This window comes from Poecilia mexicana, unplaced genomic scaffold, assembly GCF_051168715.1.
Source record: "Poecilia mexicana isolate PSO_F unplaced genomic scaffold, ASM5116871v1 scaffold_1, whole genome shotgun sequence".
Taxonomy (NCBI): Eukaryota; Metazoa; Chordata; class Actinopteri; order Cyprinodontiformes; family Poeciliidae; genus Poecilia; species Poecilia mexicana.
The window spans coordinates 14,325,135-14,349,121 of NW_028263370.1; the positions used below are offsets into that span (position 1 = coordinate 14,325,135).

Below are 23,987 nucleotides of genomic sequence, written 5' to 3' on the forward strand. Positions count from 1 at the left end.
CAGGATCAGATAAAATCCCTGTAAAATCTACAATCCACATATTTATGTTTGTTACAGTGGGGCAGAAAAGACGCCTAAATAACCAACTTGCATATAAATAACATCTAATAGTTAGGATTGAAACTCTGTGACCCCAAATTGTCGATGTAATTAAACATTTTTTAGTACTGCAGTGACTGTAGATGCGGACGAGTTTAGGTTAAGTAGAATTTTCCTAACCTAAATGACTAATCCTCTTGGCTTTGCAACAATGAGAAACGGGCGTCTGTTTGCATAAATACCCGTCCGAATCAGAAGTTACTCTACGCAATCTGATCAACGTAAAAGAAAAAAAAGTGAAGTGCGTAATGTTTTACAAAAATTGTACAATTCCATTTCCTTCGTTGGTATTGTTAGGAGTAGCACTAATTGTGATTTCCCAAAAAAGAAAAAAACTAACAAAAAGTTATTTCCTAATGTGGGTATTTTTCCACACTGGAAAATGTGCTTAATTAAAAGGTAGAACTTTTAGCCCCTTTAGCTTGAAGGGGTTGTAATTGTAACCAGAGAAGTAGATTGCTTCCAGATCACTATTTCATTGGTTTTGGAAAACACTAAACAGATCATTTTGAGTTTAGTGGAAGAAAATATGAGAAACGAAAGAAAGAAAGAAAGAAAGACAAATATTATTAATTCCTCTCCTAATGCTCTTCGTCTAAAATTAACAATCAAATCTCCCGTTCACTAGGACAACAAGGCCTCTGGAGAAACATTTGGGCAACATTTAGGCTAGAAACAAACTGATATTTAAAATATGCTAAAATATCATCATATTTTAGCAGAGTACAAATGCACAGCAGACTTTTTTATTATACTCTAAATAGTTTTTAATATTTTTTTCTATAATCTAAATTTTTAGGGTGGTGGCGTTGACGTAATTTATTCTGTTGGTGTTTATTAATGTGATCAGCATAAAATACTAAATGCCAGTTTGAGATTCAGTTAAATTTCAAGACTAAACCAGTTACATCTAAATCTATTTTTAACTTTCTTTTCATATAAATTAATTGTTTTGCTTCTTAAAATATAAATACTTATTTCTTTGTAGATTAGTGGTTCAATCTCTTAAAGCCATTTAAACGGCACCATTGACTGAGCCACTGACCACATCTTCTCTCTTTTTGTCTGTCCATTGAAAGTACCTTCGGCTCTATAATCCTCCGTTTAGCTGCGTTTTACGTTCCGTCTAGATGTTTTTTGCACAATGTTAAAATGTTCCTAAGTTTAGATGGATCTAATTTGCTGCAGCGAAAGAGGATTTACAGTCGTCGCACATTCAAAAACGCACCGTCTCTACCACACAATGACCTATTTTCCCTTTCATCTTGGCTGTGAACATGAGCAATTTATGCGCTGCCGTTTGTTTGTCTTTATGAGACTGGAGATGGGTGTGTATAACTCAAGAGGACAGTCAAAGCGCAAGTTTTCTCAACGGTCCCATCATGTGAGTCATTCAGCAAAAACGTCCTGCAATAACATCACAGTGACAGCCAGGAAGTGAATTTTACCAGTAAAAAAGTGGGAGTGCAACATTTTCACCATATGGTGGAAACTTGACTCCGGGCAAACGCGTCTCGATTTCGATCACTCTGACTCAGCAGCCACTTTCCTCTGCTCACCAGATGTGGCAATGATGCCTTTCAGAACAATCCGCCGACAAACACCAGCACATGAAGACATAACTGCGACAACCACCAGTAAATATGAAAAACTGCGCCTCGGGGATAGGAGGTTTAAATAAGGAGCAACGGCCTCGCGTGATCTCTACATTTCATCACCGTGAAGAAACAAATGGCTTGGTCACAAGGCCGTCACAACCTTTAGAGTACAGTCACTTCTGCCAACTATTTCCACAGCCTTTGTGAACTCTCCCCCCAAATATTTGAACTCTGTATGTTGACTCTTCTCCCATTAGGTCAAGCCAGTGACAGCAGGGTGCGACGTTTCTTCACTAGGAGAAACACAAAGAGTCTGAAGACAGTGGCATCCATTTGTATTCGGTCCCCTGAATTTATACTTTATCACCTTTTGCTGACATCACTACAACGGCTTTCCTCTTGCCACGCTTCCATAAAGCTCACATTTGTTCAGTGCATCACCAACAGGGTTTCCTGTTGATGGATTCTCCAACCTGAGCTGTGGATCTCTGCAGCTCCTCCAGAGTTACCATGGGCTTCATACCTGATTTTTTGATAAAAACTCTTTCCCCGGGCTGTCGGTTTACCTCAAGAGTCCAATAAAGCAAACTAAAGAAAAAAAGAACAAACCATTTTCTTGCCTTTTTAGCATTTTGTTCCCTAATATTGACCAGCATCTGAAGTCTTCAGTTGGATTTATATTGAGATGAAAACACACACAGAGGGACTTTATTTACCAATTAGGTAACTTGTGGAGGCAATTTATTGCAATTGATTTTTTTCTCTGAATTTCTCTGCTATGGCTCATCACACAAAATCCCAGTAAAATATATATTGATCTTGAAGGAAGTTTAAGCGGTAGGAATAAATTTGCAAAGGGGGCTGTTAAATAAACAGATGATCATTGACCCCCCCAAAAAACAACACAAATATTTCCTGAAAGTGAGAAGAATTAAGAATTTCCCAGAAGTTTTTTAATGTTGCCAACACTGAGCAAAAAAAGAAAAGAAATTGGGGGGCAGGCTAATTGAGGCTGCCTTTCCAAAGCCCAGTGCAGTTTCCATCTTTTACCAATTTTAACGACTAGCCGTCTGCATGCTGTGGTTCCAATTTACCAGAAACTTCAAAACAGAGCATTTATCTAGGTTTTTGTACTGGTTAGTTCTGACTATACGGAGCCCACCATGGATTTTATTCTGTACTTGCCAACAAGCTGTCGCAAGATGAGTTAAAAAGAAAGAAAATAGGCAAAGAATAACTGTGCCAAAGACAAATGGGAAAGCGATGACAGGAGGTGAGTCACAGAGCAAAGGAAAAACATAAAGTTGTTTTTCTGAACTGGTTGTACCATTTATCATGCACTGTGGGAGGTCATTTAAGGAATAGTGCAGGGATGCTGTGATGAACACTGGATACTGTTTAAGGGCAAATGAGAGGGCACAGAGAGGTTTCCAGTACCGTGGATCAAAATGGCTATTTGTTTCAACTGGACTGACACAAGGCCTGACCACTCAGTTAATACAGTTTTCCAAAGAACCTGGGAAAAGATGTTTCAATTACCTATGTCCAGAAAAATCTGGAGATTCTAATTCAGGCATGATTTAAATAGAAACTGAACCATGTGAAGTTCTCATGTGAAAATCGTGCTGGATTAAGAAGAAAACAAACAGGTTTGTAACTTATTGGCTGCAAAGATACTGCTGTGTAAAAAGCTAGATGACAAAGAGTTCCCTATAAAAGCATTTTATCACATAAAAGGGACAGATCAACACAAAGTAGTGCACAGTTGTGGGATGAAAGGAAACCTGTTTTTTCATTAAAAAAGTGTAGCATCTATTTCTATTCAGTCTACTGAGTCGGTTCTTTGGAGAAGCCTGTGTTGCTTACGACTGTCAGCTTTGCACACGCGTCTAAAAATGTTGATTACTTTCATGCTCAGTCAGATTGGACAGATGTTTTCGAAAAGCAGTTCTCACTTAATATGAAGCACACAAAATGGTTTTTCAATGGGCGATCTAGTCAAAGTCTAAACTTAAAATGAGACTGAGATTCAGAGGCATGACTACAAACAAGCTGTTTATGCTTACGGACTCTTCAATGTGGCTGAATTTGAACTATTCAGCAAAGAAGAGTGTGCTGGAATTCCTCTGCAGCGGTTTAAAACACTCATTGCAATTTTCCCCATTAAACTAAATCAAATCAACATTTGAAAATTCCACCTTGTTTTTGCTCAGGGTCTTTGATATTAAAATCTGTTTGATCTGAAATATTTGAGTATTTAAAAAAAAAAATGCAATAAGAGAGGTTTCACAGCACCGTATAGGTTTATGGGCCCCTAGAGGTGAACTAACCACAATTTTAAGAACAAAGCGCACGAGCAGAATATGTGTGATTTGCTTAGTGACTGGAGTTTGAGCTGACCACAAACCTCCTTCCTGTTTCCAGAGTCTCTTAATGTGCTGGACCAAACAGACCATTATGTTGCCAGGACAATAAATGAATAGTCACACTTGAAACAGACAAAATTGGTGACTCACGTTTGGGAAATGAGGCTTTAAAATCTGGAGCTGATTACCATCAACGCATGGGAAAACTTTACAACTACTACATAACCACAGTGCAGGTAGGTCAGAGCATTTTATATAAATAACTTGCACAAGTCAGTCACTGTAGTTGGGTTGTAATAAAAAGCTGCATAAGCGAAATGTGGCAGCGAGGATGCCGAGTGACCCTGCTAATTTCAGCTCTGCAGTGCATCAGTGTATTTATTCAAACACGGAACGTGATGTACTGGAGTCATACAGGGGAGGTTTCATACAACAAGATTAAAACATGCACAAGAGGTGGTGTTTCTCAACTCTGGAGTTCTGATACCACCCCCCAACAATATGTGAAAGCAGAACTACTCCAGCTACTTCCAGGAATCTGAGGGAAATCCTTTCGAACCCCAGGGAGATGCACTTTTTTTTTTTCTGAATGCCGCTTAATCAAGATTCATGAACCTGCAATAGTCTTGCAGAGCAAAAACTGAACTCGAGTGACAATCACAAACAGATGGGCTGTGTGTACAGCTTGAGTGTCCCTGGAGGGGGGTAAGTTAGGAGAGATATTTATGAGGAGAAGCTATAAAATAAAAACTTGTCACACGGATGTGAAAACAGATGGAGCTGGCTTCGGAAGGAAAGAACATCTATGTCACACTTTTAATGTGTGATGTAGATCACACAATCTATATCACATGGATCCATGTTATTAGTCACAAACGCAGACTCTCCTTTAGAGGAGATCCTAATTTCAGGATGTGAAAGGTTTACAAAGTAGATCTGCAGTAAAATGAAAAGCACAGGTGGAACTCCGAAAACGAGTGACAGTACAATGTGCCAAAACAACATCAGCAGCAGTCCATACAACAGTGTATGTCATCAACCAACAATTCCTAGAAATATCAAAAATATGAGGAATAAATAAAAACAGAAACCGGCCAATCGACCCAGTCAGTGTTGATGGGAAGGTGGATGGAGCTACACTCCTCGTCTTGTAAACTTGTTAAAACAGGTGTGTCCAATTCAGTCCTCTAGGCATGCAGCATGCTTTAGTGCTCTCCCTGGTTGAGCACACCTCATGGCTCGCTAGCAGGCCTCTGCAGAGCATCAGCACGCTAAGTTGGAACCATTTAAATTAGCTGTGTTGGATCAGAGTCATCTAAAACATCTACCGGCCCTTGAGGACAGCCCCATGTTAGAGGAAGCAAAAAATAAATAAAAAAAATTGAGTCTGGAGCAGGATGGAAAACCCTGAACAAGAGTATCATAGCTTAGATCAAAGCATAGTCTTGTGCTAGAATGACCAAGTAATAATTCAGTAGACAATTGACAGAACGACTTGAATACTTTAGAGGTACTGCATGGATGAGGAGTTAGATGCTAAGACTATCCCAAATTGTGCTGGTTGTAGAGCTCCCTCTACAGGGGTCTACTGCATGCTAAAACTGTGTTAATAGTGTCAGATCTCCTAGCAATTAGGCCACAAGTCAGCAAGCTACCCAAGGACAAAGACTCTATACCCTAAAGCAGAGACATCAAACATCAGGCTCTAAACTCACTACACAGTACCTACACTACGACACTGATATGAGTGACAATTCGACCCCATCCCTACAGCCACCTCCGTGTGGAAGTATGCAAAGATTATAAAATCAATCTGTATCATTTTCATATGGTTTCTGCTCCTCTAGTCACACTTGCCTGTGACACCAACAATGGAAGCTATGCTAAAGGGTGGAGTAGATCAAAAGCAGTCGAGACTCTTTGATAATAACAGATCTGATGCTGCAGTCTATCTGTTCATACTTGAAACAACACAGCTACTTAAAATTCTGAGTCCGAACAGAGCAAAGTAGAGAAAGCACAGTTTCAATCCAGTCGTGACATGGTGTCTGTGAAGGTTATTGATTAACAATCATGAGACTGCCTTGATCTGCTCAGGAGCAATCCCACTGTAAGCTGCGATGTGAATTAAAGAACAGGGGGGAAGCAGCATGCAAGTAAGAGCCTGTGCCTCTCAAGCCTTTGAGAGTGAACCCATTGAACTCCCCAAGGTGCAGTGGAAGCTCTCAGACAAATCGACTCGTGCGCCGACAGCACCATCTAGCTGCTGGGAAATGCAATCGCTGGCAAATAAAGCGCCCATGTTTCGGAGACAAACCTGAGCAGGTATGGACCAGAATCTTATAGTCGGTGAATCAAAAAGAAAGGTCAATGCTGTCATACTTCCGGTTTGCATAAACTACAAGCGTTTCTCAATAAAAGCATTTCAAAATATTTAAGTTCTGTACACTGCGGCAAAAAGAACTGAAGTGTGTGAAAATCTAAATTTTGTGTCACAAAACTTGTGACTCCACCTGTGGAGATCTCAAAAAGCATAGTGTGGAGGTAAAAAAAAAAAATAGAAGTCTGAGGAAAATCTTTTATTCTGGCAAAGAAAATGAACAAGCTGATTTGTTGGTGTTACATAAACCATACTTCCACTTCGAAGCGTACTTTCTTTACTAATAAATTAATACAAACTACAACTACATGTTGATGAACGTGCTATTTTATAAACAACACTTTGAAACTTTTTTCCTAAATGATCCACCATAAACATCCTCAGCAGTCTTTTGGCCATTTAAAACAAAACTATTGAATTTATATTTAAAAACGTAAAAACACGAAATATAGCAGAACAACAAAGTCTGGAAGACAACTAAAAACATTTAAGACCCCAAAAGCTAAAGCTAAATATTCTAAATGATTCATTTAAAAACAACAAAAACAACTAAAATCCTAAAACAAATGATCAGATAACATATAACATAGAAGAAACTACATACAACTTATGCTATCTTATAATTTAAGACAACTAACATATTTGATGTTGAAATTTAAGTAAATATTTACCTTTTAATTTATGAAAACGAAGCCGTATTCGTGGGAAAAACAAGACCACATGACAAATATTCTATACACACCTACTTTCCAGGATCCCCGCATAGGGACAACTGTAAAAAATGCTAAGCACCAAGGTCTCATAAGACGTTGGTTAGGATATGTGACTACCGCCTGCCTCCTCGCCCTCCTCTTCTGCATCTGCAAACTGCTCTGATTCAGTGGCAAAGCGGTAGCGGCGCCACCGCATCGGGTGTGCGTGGTGCACAGCTGGACTGTAATTAGCCGCCACCGGTGGATCGGCCATGTTGCTCTGCCGAAGTGACAAATCCTGCAGAGAGAAGTGGAGCACATCCTCCGGACCTGCAGAAGGCGCACGAAGCCAGTCAGGGCCTTAAAAAGCACTCTTCTGAAATTAATTTAAAATGTAGTTTCATAATTTCAACTGATTTTCCTACTTCCTGTGGCACATCTGATCACGATATTATCATTTCTCTGTTTGTAGAGATTATACTGTACATTGACGGAGAAATGGATTCTGGAGTTAGTAAAAGTCTGTTTTACCATAAGGCACGGTCACTACATTCAACTCCACCCTCTTTTTGAGGGTGACATCTTGGATCTCTTCGTCCCAGTCTTCCTTCTCTTGCAAGGACATCAGGAGTGGCTTATAGCCTTCTGGAAAGGTCATGTCCGCACCTCTGTAAAAAAGACCCATGGTGTTGGATGTAGGCAGAGGAACGACTAACTGCTCAACCTCTCAAGGTTGGTGGAACAGACTGACGGTTCTTTGGTTACCTAGCAACTCACTTACTCTTTGGTTACCTAGCAACTCACTTACTCTGGTTACCTAGCAACAACTTGCTGTGTAACATGCACAGCAGCAGTTTAAGATTTTGCCACTGTGCCTCATAACTGCTTAAAAATAAAAACAATGGCATGGGGTGAAAACTGGATAAAACATTTAAAACTGTCATTGGTTTGGGTAGTACTTCAAAACAAACAAACAAAAAAAACCCCAACTAATTATCAATAGACTTATATGAAAAGGTTATATTGTGATACATTTTTCAGCCGCATCATTCAGCCCTACTTTAGCACTGTGTTGTAGTCCACCCACACCAGACACATTTAGGTGGCATTTCATATTAAAAGAGGCTGTACGATTGCCATGCAAAAGCTAACGCTTATGTTGTGGACATTTGCCTAAAAGGCACAGCAGACCTGGCTAAACGTGTTCCTCAGTTAACGATGCTGACAGAAGAAGTCTTGGCGTACCTTTTCTTCTTGTTTCCGGAGCGTTTCTTTCCCCTACATTTCTTCTTGGATGCAGGAAGGCTGGGACCTGGCGCTGCTCGTTCAGGCTTATAGTACTGAGTGACACCAAACCTGGCGGCACCATTGGCCGTAGCATACTGCGGAACATCTGCAACTCTCCATCTTCCAGCTGGCGTACCATTAGTGACAGGTGAAAAAGCACCCTTTTGTTTCCCACTGTTCTTCGGAGACACAACTTTAGTACTCCAGTCTCTGCGGTCCAGAGAGCCAGCATTAGTACTCTCGCTGGCTCCATGTTGGTGGCCATTGGCTGTGGTGTACCGAGGCACATCTGCAACTCTCCATCTTCCAGCTGGCGTACCATTGGTGACAGGTGAAAAAGCATCCTTTTGTTTCTGAGGGTTCTTCGGAGACACAACGCTAGTACTGCTGTCGCTACGGTCCAGAGAGTCAGCATTAGTACTCTCGCTGGCTCCATGTTGGTGGCCATTGGCTGTGGTGTACCGAGGCACATCTGCAACTCTCCATCTTCCAGCTGGCGTACCATTGGTGACAGGTGAAAAAGCATCCTTATGTTTCCAGGGGTTCTTCTTAGACACAACGCTAGTACTCCCGTCTCTACGGTCCAGAGAGCCAGCATTAGTACTCTTGCTGGCTCTATGTCGGCGCCTTGCCCTCTTAACCCAACATGCATCAGGAATGTGACCGTTGGGCAGATCGTTGGGCCTACAGGTGTTGTGCTGAGCTCCCTTTGGTTCGCACTCGAGTCTGAACTCACACTGAGGCATCACGTCACCTGTCACACAAGATTAAAGGATTCATTACACGTCATAGTACATATTCTTTTTATTTCCTTCATTACAAAAACCTAAAAATAAAGGGATGCAGGAAATCAGCATTAAAATCAGTATCAGCTGCTGTTTGGGACCTTCTTAAAATATCTGTATTGATAAGTAAAACTGCTGTGATATTAACAGACAAAGTTTATTTGAATCTTGTTAGTGTTTCAGGAGGAGGATGGTCATGGCATTTGTTTGGATGTGTGACAATAATGCAGCACAGGATTGTGGGATGTTTAACTGAGGCACAGAGACAATGTCAGCTGTGTTTTTCTGATGGTGTTGAAGAAGTAGGGAATTTCATACAATAGCAGAAAATATCTATTATCAGCCTGAGTTTTTATATTGGTGCATTCCTATATTAAAAAAGTGATAGAAAAAGTGATCATATCAATTATTGTGAATATCCGTAAAAATGCTCCGATGCAAAAAAACTCTCAGAATCACCCTTTTGTGCATACGTAGCAGTTGAAGAGTCAGATTTTTCATTTTTGGGTGCTTTTTGTTCTCATGTTCAGTTAAGTTAGTGACCATTTTCAGAGGAATGACTTAGACCCTCAACTTTATACAGAGTATAAAGGCATTTATAGGCTCATGAACTCCAGGCACAACCCAGTGTTGTATCAACAAGTAAATTTAATCTTTAGGAACTCTGTTAAAGTTCCTACAGTTCAAAACAATAGGAAAAAAAAATGCCTATTTCCACCCAATTCCATCCCTTGTTTGTTCCCTATGTGGATCTCCATTTGGTTTACAAATGGCTTTCTAATCTATTCCAGACTGGATGTCAATGAACATTTTACATTTTTCCTTTAATTTCTTTTCTTTTTGGAGCTAATCTAACCTACTTCATGTTGTGAAACAAGTTTTATTTAGGTGGTTTCTTGATTCTACAGGATGGGCAGTTGTCAAGCCTAGTGTTTAGATGGCTTGCTTCCCTTCATTTGAAAACTGCATTTTATCTTTTTTTGGTTATCTTTTTTCCTGATATCTGACATTTAGAGTAGCAAAACAGCAGAAATTTGTTAAGTGTCAAATAGTTTTAGTCTAGTATAAGTTCTGCTCAAAAACATTTTTTGAATATTGTGGAAAAAGTCCCAACATTTTTGGTTGCTTCGTCATTTCGGCACACTCACCAGACCTAAATCTCATAGAGAATCTATTCAAGATGAAGATGAGAAAACCCAGACCCAACAACGCAGTTGACCTGAAGTCGGCTATCAAAACAACCTGGTTTTCCATTGCACATCAGCCGAGCCCCGCCGTTCTGATGCAGTAAATCAGGAGTGTTCAAAGTGTGTTCAAGGAGGGTTCAAAGTCAAAATCCTGCATGTTTTAGGTCCCGCCCTGGTTCAAACACACCTGCATCAAATGATTGCTTGTTAACAGGCCTCTGCAGAACATTGACATCCATGTAGCAAATCATGCAAAAGGAGCCCTGTACTGATTGCAGCAAATTTATAACGCTTTTCAGAAGCCTGACACTTCTGCTTAAAATTTATTTTTTTTCAGTAGGATTAACAGTATTTTAATGTTCTGTTAAAGTAAACTTAAAACCTGCAGAGAAAAAACACCGAAACTATAGTCTAACTGAAATTCACTTAGTTTTATTTTTTTAGGTACTGACATTTCGAGATATATCTGACATCTAACAGCTGAGAGTACATTTTAAATTGTTTAGTAAACTGATCTGACTGTCATGCTTTGCGGGCATTTACTCTGAATCCAGCACTAGCTACTGTTTTCAAAATGCGTTCCTCAGACTTTCTCCGACGTTTATGTTTGGATGCAGATCAGGGTTAAATCGCGCTTAAAGGTAAAAAAAAAAAAAAAAAAAAAACCCTCTCAGATTGAGCTGGAGTCAGACTTCATGTGCACAGAAGACTGAAAGGAAAAACTCCTCTCTGAGCTGACTTCAACGTTACCGCGCTGGTGTCAGCATGCCTCCATTAGCTAACCGTAGCGCTCTGACTGACTGGCTCCTAGCTATAAAAGTTACCGCGTTAAGCGGCAACCATCACACAGGTTAAGCGCCCGGGAAACAGAAATGATCATTTTAAAATAAAAATGAATTAGTTATCTTAACATCGGGGCTTCATCAGAATTAATTTCTTACCTGTAGCTAAAGCTGCAGGCAGGCCTGACACCCGCGAAGCACCAATCGGCCCAAATAAAAAAAAAAAAAAAGTTATTTAAACGGGGTGACAGATAGGTGGCGCCAAGCTACGGAGAAATACATTTACTTACTTTTCTCAGCTTGACTCGGTTTCAGTTTATTTTTGTAACCTTTTTCTTTTCTTGCGCTTCAGCACATCCTATTTTTATCTATGGATTTCTGTAGTGTGTTTTTTTTTTTTTGTTGCTATTTTTGATTCTGTGCTTTATTTATTTGCCTCAGCTGTATTAGACTGGTGACTTATTCAAGATGTACCTCTCCACTCCCTCAATGACCATTGGAAATAATAATTGTGCCAAAATCCCTACACTGTATAGGCACCAGCTGACTTTTATTTATGTACTTGAAACATTTGGTGCATATTTAAATGCATATTTAAATTAAACCTTTGTGTTGAAATTGGGCAGTTGACAAAGATATATGCGATTTTTTTTTAAAGCTATATTGGAAGAGAAAATGCAAAACAACCCTGGGAACAGAATCCAAAAACATCTTAGGCATGTATATCTAGTTATTAGCAAACCTGAGCTGGCCTTTCTTGCAATTTCAATTGAGAGCTGTCAGAGTGATAAAATCTGATGAGGCATTATCACAGCCCAAACATTTTTATTGCCAAATCAATTACCTAGACCTCAATGAATAACCCTTTAACAGCAACAAGACTTCAGATTTGCAACTTGATGTTGTGTTGGATTTTATTCAAATTGAGGATGGCACAAGCAGCTATTGAAAGAACCGATGAGCCAGTATTTGTATAAGTTAATATTGCTCATAATGCTCACAGTTGAATTAGGAAGACGGTTTACAACCATACAAAAAGTCAGTTTGAAGCAAAGTGAAAATTACTCATCTGACCATAGCTAACAAAAAATTAAAACAAAAGAAATAGACACTAATTAAAAAAAAATAATTATTAGTCATTCACTATACAGACAAAACATGAGCCAGTCTAAGTACCATACAAAGCATTGTGCTATACATCCAACAAAGCACCTAGGCAACAAGCTGGTTTCTCTTTGATAAAACTGTAAAAAATAGTTTTTTTTTAGTACCAGTCTGAAAAAGAGTGGTAAGTGGCACATCAATACAAATGATTACTGTTCAAGTACAACATTTACAAGTCAGGAAAACAAGTCTGACAGACACAGTGTACCTTGAAAAATGTGTAAGTCTAGAGCAAGTTCATCTTGAAAAAAAAGTCCCCAGAAGGCACAGACAGAGAAAATGAAAGCCATGCAAAAGAAAACAAGATGTTTTTTGTGCAAGGAAGCAAAACTCAAGTTTGTGAGAATTACATAATACAGCAGATTTTGATTGTTCCTCCTTTACTTTAATGGGATAGTTCAGAAAATTTGACTTAAGTTCCTAAGTTAAAGGACTATAAGCGGTATTATTTTACCCTGTAGCAACTCTGTTAGCATCTTCATTTGGTAAATATCCAGATTAGATGGTTCCTCCAGCTGCAGCTAAGGGCTAGGCTGAGGATGACCAAGACCATAGTGGATTACAGGGGCTTTAAAACAAACCCCAACTCAAAAATAATTTATATAAATAGTATTTTATAAACCTTTATGCTGTTGTTACATTTGCTTTAGGTGGTTATCTATAGAAAAACTAATAATTATTTATGCAAATATAGAGACAGAAGGATGTGTACCACCAAAAATCGTCCTGTGTGAAACACATACTGGGACATTAAAGCATAGTATGGGTGTGTAAAAATAAATAAAAAAAACAGGCTAATTTAAATCAAAACAAGATATTTTTCTATTGCATTTTGTTTTGTTCATTTCTGTTAGGGATTTAGTCTGAATAGAAATGCTTTACTGTAGATATTGTGGACTCAGTCTATGTTTCACAACGGAAGCTCTGTGGTGGCACACTGCATCTGTCCATGTAAATGATTATGGTTATTTTATTATTAAAAAAACAAAACAAATAAACGCCCAATGCAAACATGGCAACTGAAGTCTCTACTAGAACTTAGCATTATCCTCTGGGACCAGCTAATATGAGTTTATACTAAATGTAGACACCAAGAGACAGCTATTTGCTGCAGGTAAGAGATTAACCGTTTGTAAGCTTTTACCAGAATCTCACCTCAAAAATGTCAACCTATCCCCTTAAAGTAATCCTCAATTGCAGTAGTACATACTGTATTAAAACATGTTTTAACCAATTACATTAAATTACAAATGCCTTCTGGCCACACAGGAAGTAAAACATTTAAGTTAATTATATTTACAGCAGTTTATTAGTTACACAGAGCAAATCAGGGTTTTATGTAAATCTGTTGTTAGAAGGTGGCAATGAGATTGCTGATCCAGTCTTCGGTAAAAAAAAAAAAAAAGTGAGTCTCCTGTGCACGCTCAGCGTCTGGTTTGTAGGTCGATCTCTCTGGGTTTATAGATGCGTTTAAACGGCCTGTTACAGAGACCATCAATCACTCAGACGTAGCTCCCCCCACACATTCATATCAAAACGTTCCTGTGCAACATTGTTTGGGCATATTATTACCAGCTGCAAATCTCTTCCAGCTCAGGCCTCACTTTAGGATTTAAAGACATTCCTTGGCTGCAGCTTCTGTCAATCAGTTCAAACCCTCTGAACCAACTAAGGACTATTGCTCTGATTGACATAGATGCAAAGTTTTTTTTTTGGAAGACTATTCTTAAGATTAAAAAAAAAAAGCATAAAAAAAATTCTTCAGTGTACCTTTCACTGATTCCACAAGTAAACTATTCTGTAGGATGTAGAGTCCACCATTCCCAAGCATTTCATTATTTATTTCAACTTCCAAAAACATTTCTTTGAGCACTCTTTGCTCATTTCTTATTCTTTTCAAAATACATGCTTGTCCAAATTAACAATTACATGCATTCATCATCTCTTGCACACAGGTCAGGCAACATGGCTGCCTTCATGTCTGTCTGGAACAGGGTAACCATCCTCTTGCCGCCTTTTTCCTTTTTTTAATCCGACTTGCTGTTTTTCCAAAAAATAGACCCTACCAGTCATTTGTCTTTCAATAATACCGCAATTATTTTATAAAGGTAAGATGTGTTAGGCTGTTCCAGTATTTATGCCCTTTAGATTAATTCCAGTGCATTCCACTGACTGACTGCGTCAGTCTTAAAAGCAGGTTGGGCTCAAGTTATTCCTGCTTAGAAACTACCAGCTTGTAACATTAAAAAAAAAAAACTCACAACAATATGAACAGAACAGAGCAGCAGAGTAAGAAAACAGTGCAGACTGAGACCAACAGTCACATTTGCATAACCATCAGTTGTTTAGTATTCGCTCACTAAGAAAAGTCCCTCAAAATGCAATCGCCAAATATTAGTCCGTGGGGAGAAAACGTCCTCGGAACGAACAGCAGAGGGCAAAGCAGGTCCATTTACACAAACCGAGTCCGCTCATCTTTGCTGTCCTCCTGTACAGATTCCCAGAACAGATAACTGGCAACCATTCGACATTAGGACTGATGATTTTCATCCCAGATAGGCGACTGCTAGTTCTTTATCTCCAGAATGGAAGGGTTGTGGTCCAAGATGGACAGAATAACTTTGTCCATGTACTGCCGCAGGCATAAATTGATGTCCTCCTGTTCCTTCAGGGCTTCCATCAACTGTGGAGAAACATGGACGCCAAACACATTTTATTATCACTCCCATCTAAGATATTACCCAAAGATGTTTACTGGCCAATGGTCTCTTGATTTTATTTGGGTAAATCACTTGTGTACCTATGATAGTACCCCTGACCAATCATCAGGGGTACTGTCATTGGTACATAAGTGTATATTTTTGCACTTTAATACCATAAATAAGGTCTTCTTTCATAAACAGTCTCTGCTATTGCCACCATTCATGCGGTTTACCTCCTTCACCCTTCCCGCTCTTGGTTGGTATGCTAGTTTAGTGACCATTTATTTTTCATGTCACAGTCACAATCTGTCTCATGTAACAATGTTACCTAAACAAAGTGCCTGAAATGTGAGAACAGGACCAAAAGAAGAGATCCAAAGGTGTTGCTGACCAAACTACACTCCTGATGCATACCAGCAGATCCAAGTATAAATGCTGTGCATCGTTTAGCCAACAGGTTTTTACTGATCTTTGGACTCTGTACAGGTGAACGCCTAATCTTAGAAGACTACTGTTAATGACCCTCATGAGCCAAGCATTACAACTGTCTCAGATGGTACTTCAGTTTGAAATGAAAAATAACTCTCATATCTCCAAGTAAATCAAATTAAATTATAAAACATAACTTTTTTTATTTTTATTTTACTGAATAATAAAACCCTAAAGAACTTGCCATAAGATTACATGAAGTCATTTTAGGATGGGCGTGCTTTGTTGTTGTTGTTATGCAGTTACAAAATACATAAGATGTAGCCAATGAACCTGGCTACACCAGCTTAATGACTAATATAACCTTTATCACACTGTCATTCCGTGATATGTCCTAGAAATTCATGAGCTCTGACTACAGCATGAGAACAACCTAGAAGAGAGTCAGTAGTTAAAACAACAGAAAATGATGGGTGGAAGTTTCACCTGATCTCTGGAGGCGCTGTCTATCTCAGCAGCTAAAGACTGAGCCTTGGTCTGGGTGGCAAACAGGTTCTTGGCTTCGTGGAGGCTTAGGCTAAGAATCTGACCATTCAGGTCATCATTCTGCTCCCTCAACTTCTGGGTTTCCTAAAAAAAAAAAAAAAATCAAATCAGAGCGGGAGGTAAGGGAGAGAAAAACAGGACGGAAAGATAAGCGTGTAGAACAAGCTTTGAAAAGCAGAAACTACTCTACGTTAACACGTACACCAAGAACACAACGCCTGCTTGCTCATCAGGCAGCAAACACAGCTAATGAGGACACAGCACGGGTTATGTTAACGGTTTCCCTGCACGGTCTGCTGCGTAAAAAAAAAAAAAAAAAAAAAAAAAAAGCTTTATGATTTAGTTTGCTTAAAACTGCTGACAGGAAGCCAGTTTGCTGTTCCCTTGTTTTACCTTCCGCCATTAAACAAGGGAGCTGCAGCGCTGACCCCAATCGCACTTGGCCGAGATTACTCTACTCCAGTGTTATTAGTTGTTAATTGGGACGTCAAAGGTCACAGAGGCAATTTTACCGTGAGTCTGGGGCAGCGCTGAGCCCCAGACAACACCAGGAGATGGAAGTCGGGGGGAAGAAAGTCCTGGGATGCACATTGCTGGACACACACATACACACATTTACAGAGGTGCACAGTTCAGTGTGACTGTCTGCCTTTCTCATGGGTTAAAGGAAAGGGGCTTATTAGGTTTGATTTGGTACAAAGTTTCAGTCTCTGGCCCACCGGGTGTTTAAAAAGTTAAATACCTAAATGCTTATTTAAATAAGAAAAAAAAAGAAAAAAAAAAAAAAAACTTGGGGGGCTCTTTGGGTTCTTAAAATGCAGAACATTATGTCTCTTATAAAGAATGAGACATTACCGTCATTACACCAGATTGTCCATCCTGAACAGAGCTGGACTCTGTTCATTTTTATCTCCATCCTGTTAACTTTTTTTTTTGAGTCAGCTTTGTTGGTCATTTCTTTTTCTGCCGCTATTAAATAGCCAATTCTCATTACTCAAGGCACATTTTAGTTTTCCATAAAAGGGAATGAGATAATGAGGCTCTTCTGGGTCTTTGTGCAGTGTTTTATATCCTTACCAGACAAGTTTCCTCAATAGAGGTAGAAAATATTAATTTACTTGCTATTCTGAGTTTATGATTAAATCATCAGTTCCAAGTATCAGCCACTAAAAACATGAAGCAAGAGTAGGAAAATTGATTGACTCTAAAGCCAGTGTTTATGAAGTTATAATGCAATAAAAGAGAATTTAAGCTTGTGTACTTCCAGCTGGCAGTTTAGTAACTTTAGATTTTTTTTTTTTTTGGGTGGAGCTGTAAAGACATTTGTTTCGAATAAAACAAGATAAACGTATGAGGCCCTCGATGAGGTCCTATTGTTACTTGATGACAATGCTGTACGTCTCATACAAGGCGGAGGCGAGCATCATTATCTGATGTGCTGGGTAATGGTTATTGGCCTGGTGGAAGGTAAAGCTCCCTCCCAGTTTCAAGTCTTACACAATTTTTGTTTTCCAGCGTTCTGTTATGAATCTGATTTGCAAAGTTAGTTTACTGGGACTCCTCCCTTTAAGCCCTCATTTATTCTTCTTCAAAGCTTTCCGCCTGACCTGTCAGCATGAAGTTTCTCTAGCAAACCTCTGAGCCCTTCAGAGTTTATACTGAGATTCAATAATAACCCGAAGGACTATCTGGAACATCGAATGCAAAAGTCACTAATTACATGACTTCCGAGGGAAATTTATTGTACTTATTATATTGGGGTATCAAAGTAAAATGAGCTGATTACAAAGGCATGCCAAACGTTTCAGATTTTTATCACTGAAACCATTAACATAGTAAAGAAGCAACATTTTGTTCCTTCCACTTCACAGTTGTTGTACCACATAAAATCCCAGGGGAGCTGCATTGAAGCTTTTGGACAAATTGCAAAAAAACCTCAAGAACGTATGACTTTTTCAAGACACCATAAATCTGTTGAGTCCGATTCATATCGCATCCGAAGGTGGGATTTAAATCAGCAGTGATCGAATCTATATAATCAGCAGAAACAAAGGTTCATTCAATAAAATATACTACTCTCAAATGTAGACTATGACTTGTATTCCCATAAAAGCCAACACAACACTGTTCAGCCTGAGCTAACTCCCTAGTCAAAATATCAGTAATTCACACAGTGCAGGGCTGCAGTAAAGAAGGGATTTTAAAAGCTGCTAACAGGGGTCATTATGATTTGTTGTCATTCCTGCTGGCAAAGCGGAACAGAAATGTACTACTTAACAGAGGGGAAGTGAGCACCGCAGGTCAGTCTGGTCTCCGTAGTCATAAAAACGCTGTAAGGGCCTTCACTGATTTATGAAAAGTTTGACACGTTTTACTTCTCTGGCAGCACAGAAAGCACATTATTTTGTTAGAGAGCTTGCAAGAACGCTGAAACCTAGAAACAGCGTGGAAATTCTCTTTGGAACACGACTACTAATGAAATATTATGATAATGGGCAAAATATTTTTTTTTTGATGAAGGGAAAAAAAGAGGGTTTGAATATAGTTACATAAAGTATTCTCATGCTGTAAAATCCCCCCAAAAATAATGGTTTGAAAAGTTGTAAAGAAAAAAAAAAAAAAAACGCTCATTCCTACATGCCAACGCACATTAAGCACCTGAAACCTGAAGCACTTAGAAATGAAGTTGGATTAAAGGATTGGAAAAATGATTTTATCTGCACCTGCTTCAGTCTCTTAACTTCATGCTCGAGCTCCACCTCTCTGCTCCTGCTGTTAAAGTCTGAAAGTCCAGACGAGGAGCTGCGGCTCCGACCGGGCTTCTCCGCCTCCAGTTTGTACAGCTGCAAATGCTCCAGCTCTCGACGCAGGTCCTCTATTAACTATACAACACAGAATCGTCTGAGTAACAAAATTATACCATGTCTGGAAAGACTTTTGTTGGCCTATGAGCTCACAAGATTCTGCAGGAAGAGAAAAATAACAGACAACTGATAGATCAGATGTTGAAATTTTAAAGGCCGTTTTAGATAACCCTCCCACCTCCTGCATGGCGTCTTTTTCTTTCTGGAACTGCTCTCTGTTTTGTTTCAGTTTATCCATCATTTTCCTGTACAGGTCCATCTCATCCTTCAGCCGCAGACTGGTATCCTCCAGCTTGTCTGTCATCCTTTGTTTCTCCTGGTGACAGACGGACAAAGTTAAAAGTTTGTTTTCTTTTATTCATTATAATATCTGGAAGGTCCGTTTACATGTGCAATAAAACCTACTTTTAATTTACATCATGTATTCAACAACAGCAATTAAAAGGTAAACATACGCCGAAATCCCAGTTCAGTAGGAATGGTCTAACAGTAAAAGGCAGGATTTGTGTGCAAATATACACACTGCAAACACTGAAAAATGATTTATTAAATATTAACTAAACAGTTCTCTACAGGCCATACATCACACTTTCTTAAAACAATCACTTGTCTGTTGTGACAGTGTTTTGACACTAGGTGGCAGGTGCTAAAGATCTAATGGCATTTGTTTTTTTATGTATGGCAGTTCCTAACAAGTTAAAGTAAACTTTGCTCACCTCGTCAAGCTTCTCTGTCTGAGATTTGAGTCGAAACATACTAGCAGACATCTCACTGTTCTCCTCTTCCAGATTCTTAATACTGAAAACACAAGAGTTCGGCAAAAATACAGTTTAAACAACGATAAATACGTACAAAATACAAATAAATCGCCTGAAAAACAGCATTAAATACAGTAACAGATTCTCATATGTTTGTACAATGTGCCCTACTCTTATTCGCTGAATGGTTATTTTTTCCCCAGACTGCACAGTCCATTGTATAGATCCCAAGTATAGTTATCACTCCATGTTTTTCAGGCTAAACATTACTTTGGAGACTTTGGTCTCAATTTCAAATACAATGGTATCATAGTAAAATTTGATACCAAAATAATTTTTTTTGCTACAAGTGAAATTAACCCCAAAGCTTTTTCTGGTTTAAGACTGAAACTCAAATATAAACTGCATATAAAGTTAATGTCCAACTTTAACATTATATGCAGTAATATAAACTGCATATAAAGTTAATGTCTAACGGTCGCGTTAGTGTGAGAGTGCCTGTGTGTTTCTTACCGGCTGGTCAGCAGCTCTATCTGTGTGTTCTTGTCTCTTTCCATTTTGCTATAGGCTTCTCTGTGTCTTCTCAACTCCTCCTGGAAATTTTGCTCTGCACGAGTCTCTTGGTCCTTCAGCTGTTCCTCTAGCTCATTTACCCTGGCATGAAGAATTTGTCACAGAACATTACCTTTAAAGTAAAATTTGAATTGAAAGGGTTTTATTTTTTTATTACTAAGGTCCACTTCTCATGAGATTAAGACTAAACTATATAAAAGTGGCATGGAAACTTTCATCACCAATTCAACAAGAACCATCTCATTTCCAACTTCAGACCCTGCTATGTGGTAGATCTATCTAAGTAGATATATGCATCCATCCATCACTGAGTTTAGCATCCTGAGTAAGCCCTGCAGCGCTCTTGGAGGATACCTTGGTGGGTGCAGCCACAAGGGATCATACAATCCAAAGCCTGTGTGTTTTGAAATTATTATTGTTGTCACACAGGAGTTACAATGTCCACACACTCTGCAACCATTCAATTCTTTGAACAACCAATCCGACTTATTCCTGCTTTTCTATAAATAAATATAAACATAAGCTAAATATGGTAGCAGGACTCTCAGTCTGACAGGTCCGAACTGCATTCTGACAGAAAAACATTGCATCCCTCAGTCTCCCAGCAACCAGCACAGCTGGACCTGGACACGGTTTGCAACTTCTCCCCAGCACTCAGTCCTGCTTCTGCAAGAAACACTCACAAGCTGGTTCCTATGTTCAAGGGTCCTGAATAAGGCATACATATTGAAATGGAAGTATATATTCCGCATTAAAGCTACCTTCAAGGCATCTTTTAGGTGATAATCACAGTAGGGTAGCAATGCAATGCACATAATAGCCATGATGCAAAAGTGATACATTATTTGGAAAGCTGTCTAGGAGTATGAAGATAATAGCTTGGGCATAAGGTCAGCTACATGCAGGTGCATGTGGGCACCGCAGAACAGACCAAACCACTGCTGTAACCCTGGTTCCCCACACTCCACCATGACACTCTCACTTTGGTTAACGGTCAGGGAACGCCTGAGTTCAAACACGAGTGGCGTAAGTTCACCAGATCAAAAAAAAAAAAAAAAAAAAATCTAGAAGATTCCTTAACACAGTCTTAATTTGATGTGAAGGGTCCTTAAATTACAACTAAAACCTAGAGAACAATAATGAGTGGACCTTACCTGTGTACTAGCTGTGTGTTCTCCTGCTTCAGTTTGGACTTCAGGTCACTATTCATCAGAATCTCATTCTCGAGTTCAGCTACCTTCTTCTCAAGAGAACTCACCTGGCAGAAACAGGTTCAGTTTACAAAGTAAACGTGTTCAAAATATACATTCATGATTCAAATACTCAGGAGAATGACTTGAAACATTGTTTCACAGAAAAAATTTGAAAACTTTGCAAAAAAAACCCCACAACAACAATCAAATAGGAGACAAATAATATGAAGCATTTTTTTTTTTAAATATGATATGCTGTTTATAATCAACTTAACAACACACACAATAAACAACTCATCCATTAGTTTGATTTTCTAATGGGCCCAGGGTTCTATCAAAGACGAGGCATTTCACGGGCAAGTTGCAAATCTATCTAAAAAGCCTCTCCTTTCATATATTAAAGAGTTGAGATATTCTTTCCTTCCACTAAGCCATACATCCATAAACAACATTCTTTCATTTCATTTTCTGGCATTTCAATGCTACATTTTAAGATGTCTAAGCACCACGTGTGCAAATCGCCGGAGGACACAGACGAAACAAATGAACTCTCACCTTCTCGTTGATGTCAATGTCGCAGGAGTCAATGCTGTCTCTGAAAAGGTCTTCTGTACTGCCATTGCGGCTGCTGAGGTTGCTGTTATGGAGCAGCTGCCTGCTCAGACACAAACACATGCACTTAGGGAACATGCACACATGCACTGGTGAGTGCTTCAGTATATGCATTTGAGTTCGCCTGGCTGACATTCTGTTGTATGATGTTAACACAGCGAACCCCTTTTAAAAGAGATGTAATAGGTTCTGCTCCATTAGCAAGAGTAATGCAGAGAAAGGTGAGAAGAGGAAAGAAAAAGAGAGAAAGAAGAGAGGGAATACAGACGACAAGGAACAAGAGAATAGATGAAGAGAGCAGTAAAACAGTGGATGTAATCAAACCAGACATGTACACCAGAAAGAACAGGGAGATGGGGCCAAACCTTATTGAGTACATATATCAGGTCTGACAGGCCATTTTCATTCTGTCACTATAATTCAGTTTGTGTCGCTACAGTTAGGACAATAGCTTCAAGAGAAGACATCTCATGTGCTATTGGTTACCTAGCGGTTGCTGAAAAAGCTCTTGCCCAGAAACCAAAGGCAAAATAGAATAATTTCAGAGCCAGGAAACATACCGTATTTTCCGGACTAAAGAGTGCACCTCACTATACGCCGCATCTACAATTAAAAAATAATAATAATAATGATAATGTACATATAAGCCGCACCAGGATTTCATTGCCCTTCGTCTCCAACGCCGAACCATGTATTCGTTCACGCCGATCTTACGTGCAGACGGCGGCTCTATTTCCCTCCTGTACTACCAGACCGACAGCCCTCAACTTAAAAGCTGCATCATATGAACTTCTTCGTGTGGTTTCCATGTCGAGGGGGTATGAGTTTGAGAACATTTCTCCGTCGTTCCTGCTGCTAGCATGTACTTGTTCTAAATGAAAATCAGCACTTTCTTCTTTGATTTCCAATTTTGACTTCCAATGATTCACTTCCTGTTTAAAGAGCCCCCTGGCGGTTGAAGAAAAACCAACAGAAAAGCCGCAAGAGGCTACAAGTCGCATGGTTCAAAACATGGGAAAAAAGTAGCGGCTTAGTCCAAAAAATACATAACAAATATAAGACATAAATAAATTAGATTAGCTGTTCCACAATTTTTTTTTAAAATCAGATAAGTAACTTTGAAGCAGGTTTTCTTAAAAGCCTGCTAAAATTAAGAACACACTGCTAAAATAAGTTCAGAATCATTTCCACCCCATCTTGTCTCAACCTGCTGGCGAACTTTTCGCCCCTGTCTGCATGCAAAACTACTGTGTGATTGGTCCGTGTTTGTGCAACGTGCATCTCGCTACCCATCTACCTTCTTCACTATACTTGTATTTTTCTCTGAAAGCCCAGTTAGTGATTAACTGTTTATTAGCAAACACCTAAGTGATAAGGAAGCATTGAGTGCCCTTTTTCCTCCATTTATTGGTGGCAATGTCAACAAACAGATCAAACACAAGCAGTGTAGGCCATAAAAAGCATAAACACACCACTGACTGAACTTTGGTTCAGATAAACAGCCATACATGCTATAGCTATGAACACAAATAGATACATACAGATTGACCTACCTTCCAAAGGCAGTGCTGGAGATTTTTCTGCTGGGACTATAAGATGAAAACAAACAAACAAACAAAAACACATTAGTTTTGTTTGTTTTTTTAATACAAAAAAATCATAAATAATTGTATACAAAATAAGAATTACAATACAGTGGCAGGGAAAACTGATGTAAGTAATCTTATTATGCTTTTAGATCTAAATTAACCTCCTTAGAGAACAACTGAAATATTTCTCAGTTATCTTCCTTTTAGTTTCAGTTACATCTCTCTTTTATTCTTTCACTTCCATCCCTTCAAATGTAGTATGTTTCCTATGACTGATTTATTATTCATAAAAGTAATGTAGCATTATCAAGAGAGCCATTGAGGATTTCAAAAATGGGGTGGGGGGAACAACAACACAAAATAAGGAAGTAGAGACATTAA

At 39.0% G+C, this 23,987-nt stretch overlaps 2 protein-coding genes across 6 annotated transcripts in view; both read right to left on the reverse strand.

Annotated features, from left to right (window-relative positions):
• The window catches only part of LOC106914990 (uncharacterized), a 64,730-nt gene extending 52,787 nt beyond the window's left edge, over positions 1-11,943 (reverse strand). Inside the window, exons 1-4 of one of the 3 annotated variants that reach the window (XM_014982277.2) lie at positions 11,336-11,943; positions 8,381-9,176; positions 7,667-7,803; positions 6,628-7,465 (exon numbers count right to left, since the gene is read on the reverse strand). In XM_014982277.2, the coding sequence (XP_014837763.2) occupies positions 7,257-7,465; positions 7,667-7,803; positions 8,381-9,168 (1,134 nt within the window). In that variant the 5' untranslated portion in view covers positions 9,169-9,176; positions 11,336-11,943 and the 3' untranslated portion in view covers positions 6,628-7,256. The other 2 variants (XM_014982287.2, XM_088005020.1) reach the window with 2 other exon arrangements.
• A 121-nt stretch (positions 11,944-12,064) lies between these two features.
• rab11fip4b (RAB11 family interacting protein 4 (class II) b) overlaps positions 12,065-23,987 on the reverse strand; it is a 28,995-nt gene continuing 17,072 nt past the window's right edge. For 2 of the 3 annotated variants that reach the window (XM_014982231.2, XM_088005011.1), the window contains 9 exons: positions 23,571-23,606; positions 21,961-22,060; positions 21,367-21,470; positions 20,153-20,293; positions 19,598-19,679; positions 19,060-19,197; positions 18,741-18,899; positions 15,958-16,101; positions 12,065-15,023 (listed from right to left, as the gene is read on the reverse strand). In XM_014982231.2, coding sequence (XP_014837717.1) covers positions 14,907-15,023; positions 15,958-16,101; positions 18,741-18,899; positions 19,060-19,197; positions 19,598-19,679; positions 20,153-20,293; positions 21,367-21,470; positions 21,961-22,060; positions 23,571-23,606 — 1,021 coding nt within the window. In that variant the 3' untranslated portion in view covers positions 12,065-14,906. Of the gene's footprint in view, positions 15,024-15,957; positions 16,102-16,529; positions 16,611-18,740; positions 18,900-19,059; positions 19,198-19,597; positions 19,680-20,152; positions 20,294-21,366; positions 21,471-21,960; positions 22,061-23,570; positions 23,607-23,987 lie in introns of all 3 variants that reach the window. The other variant, XM_014982195.2, reaches the window with a different exon arrangement.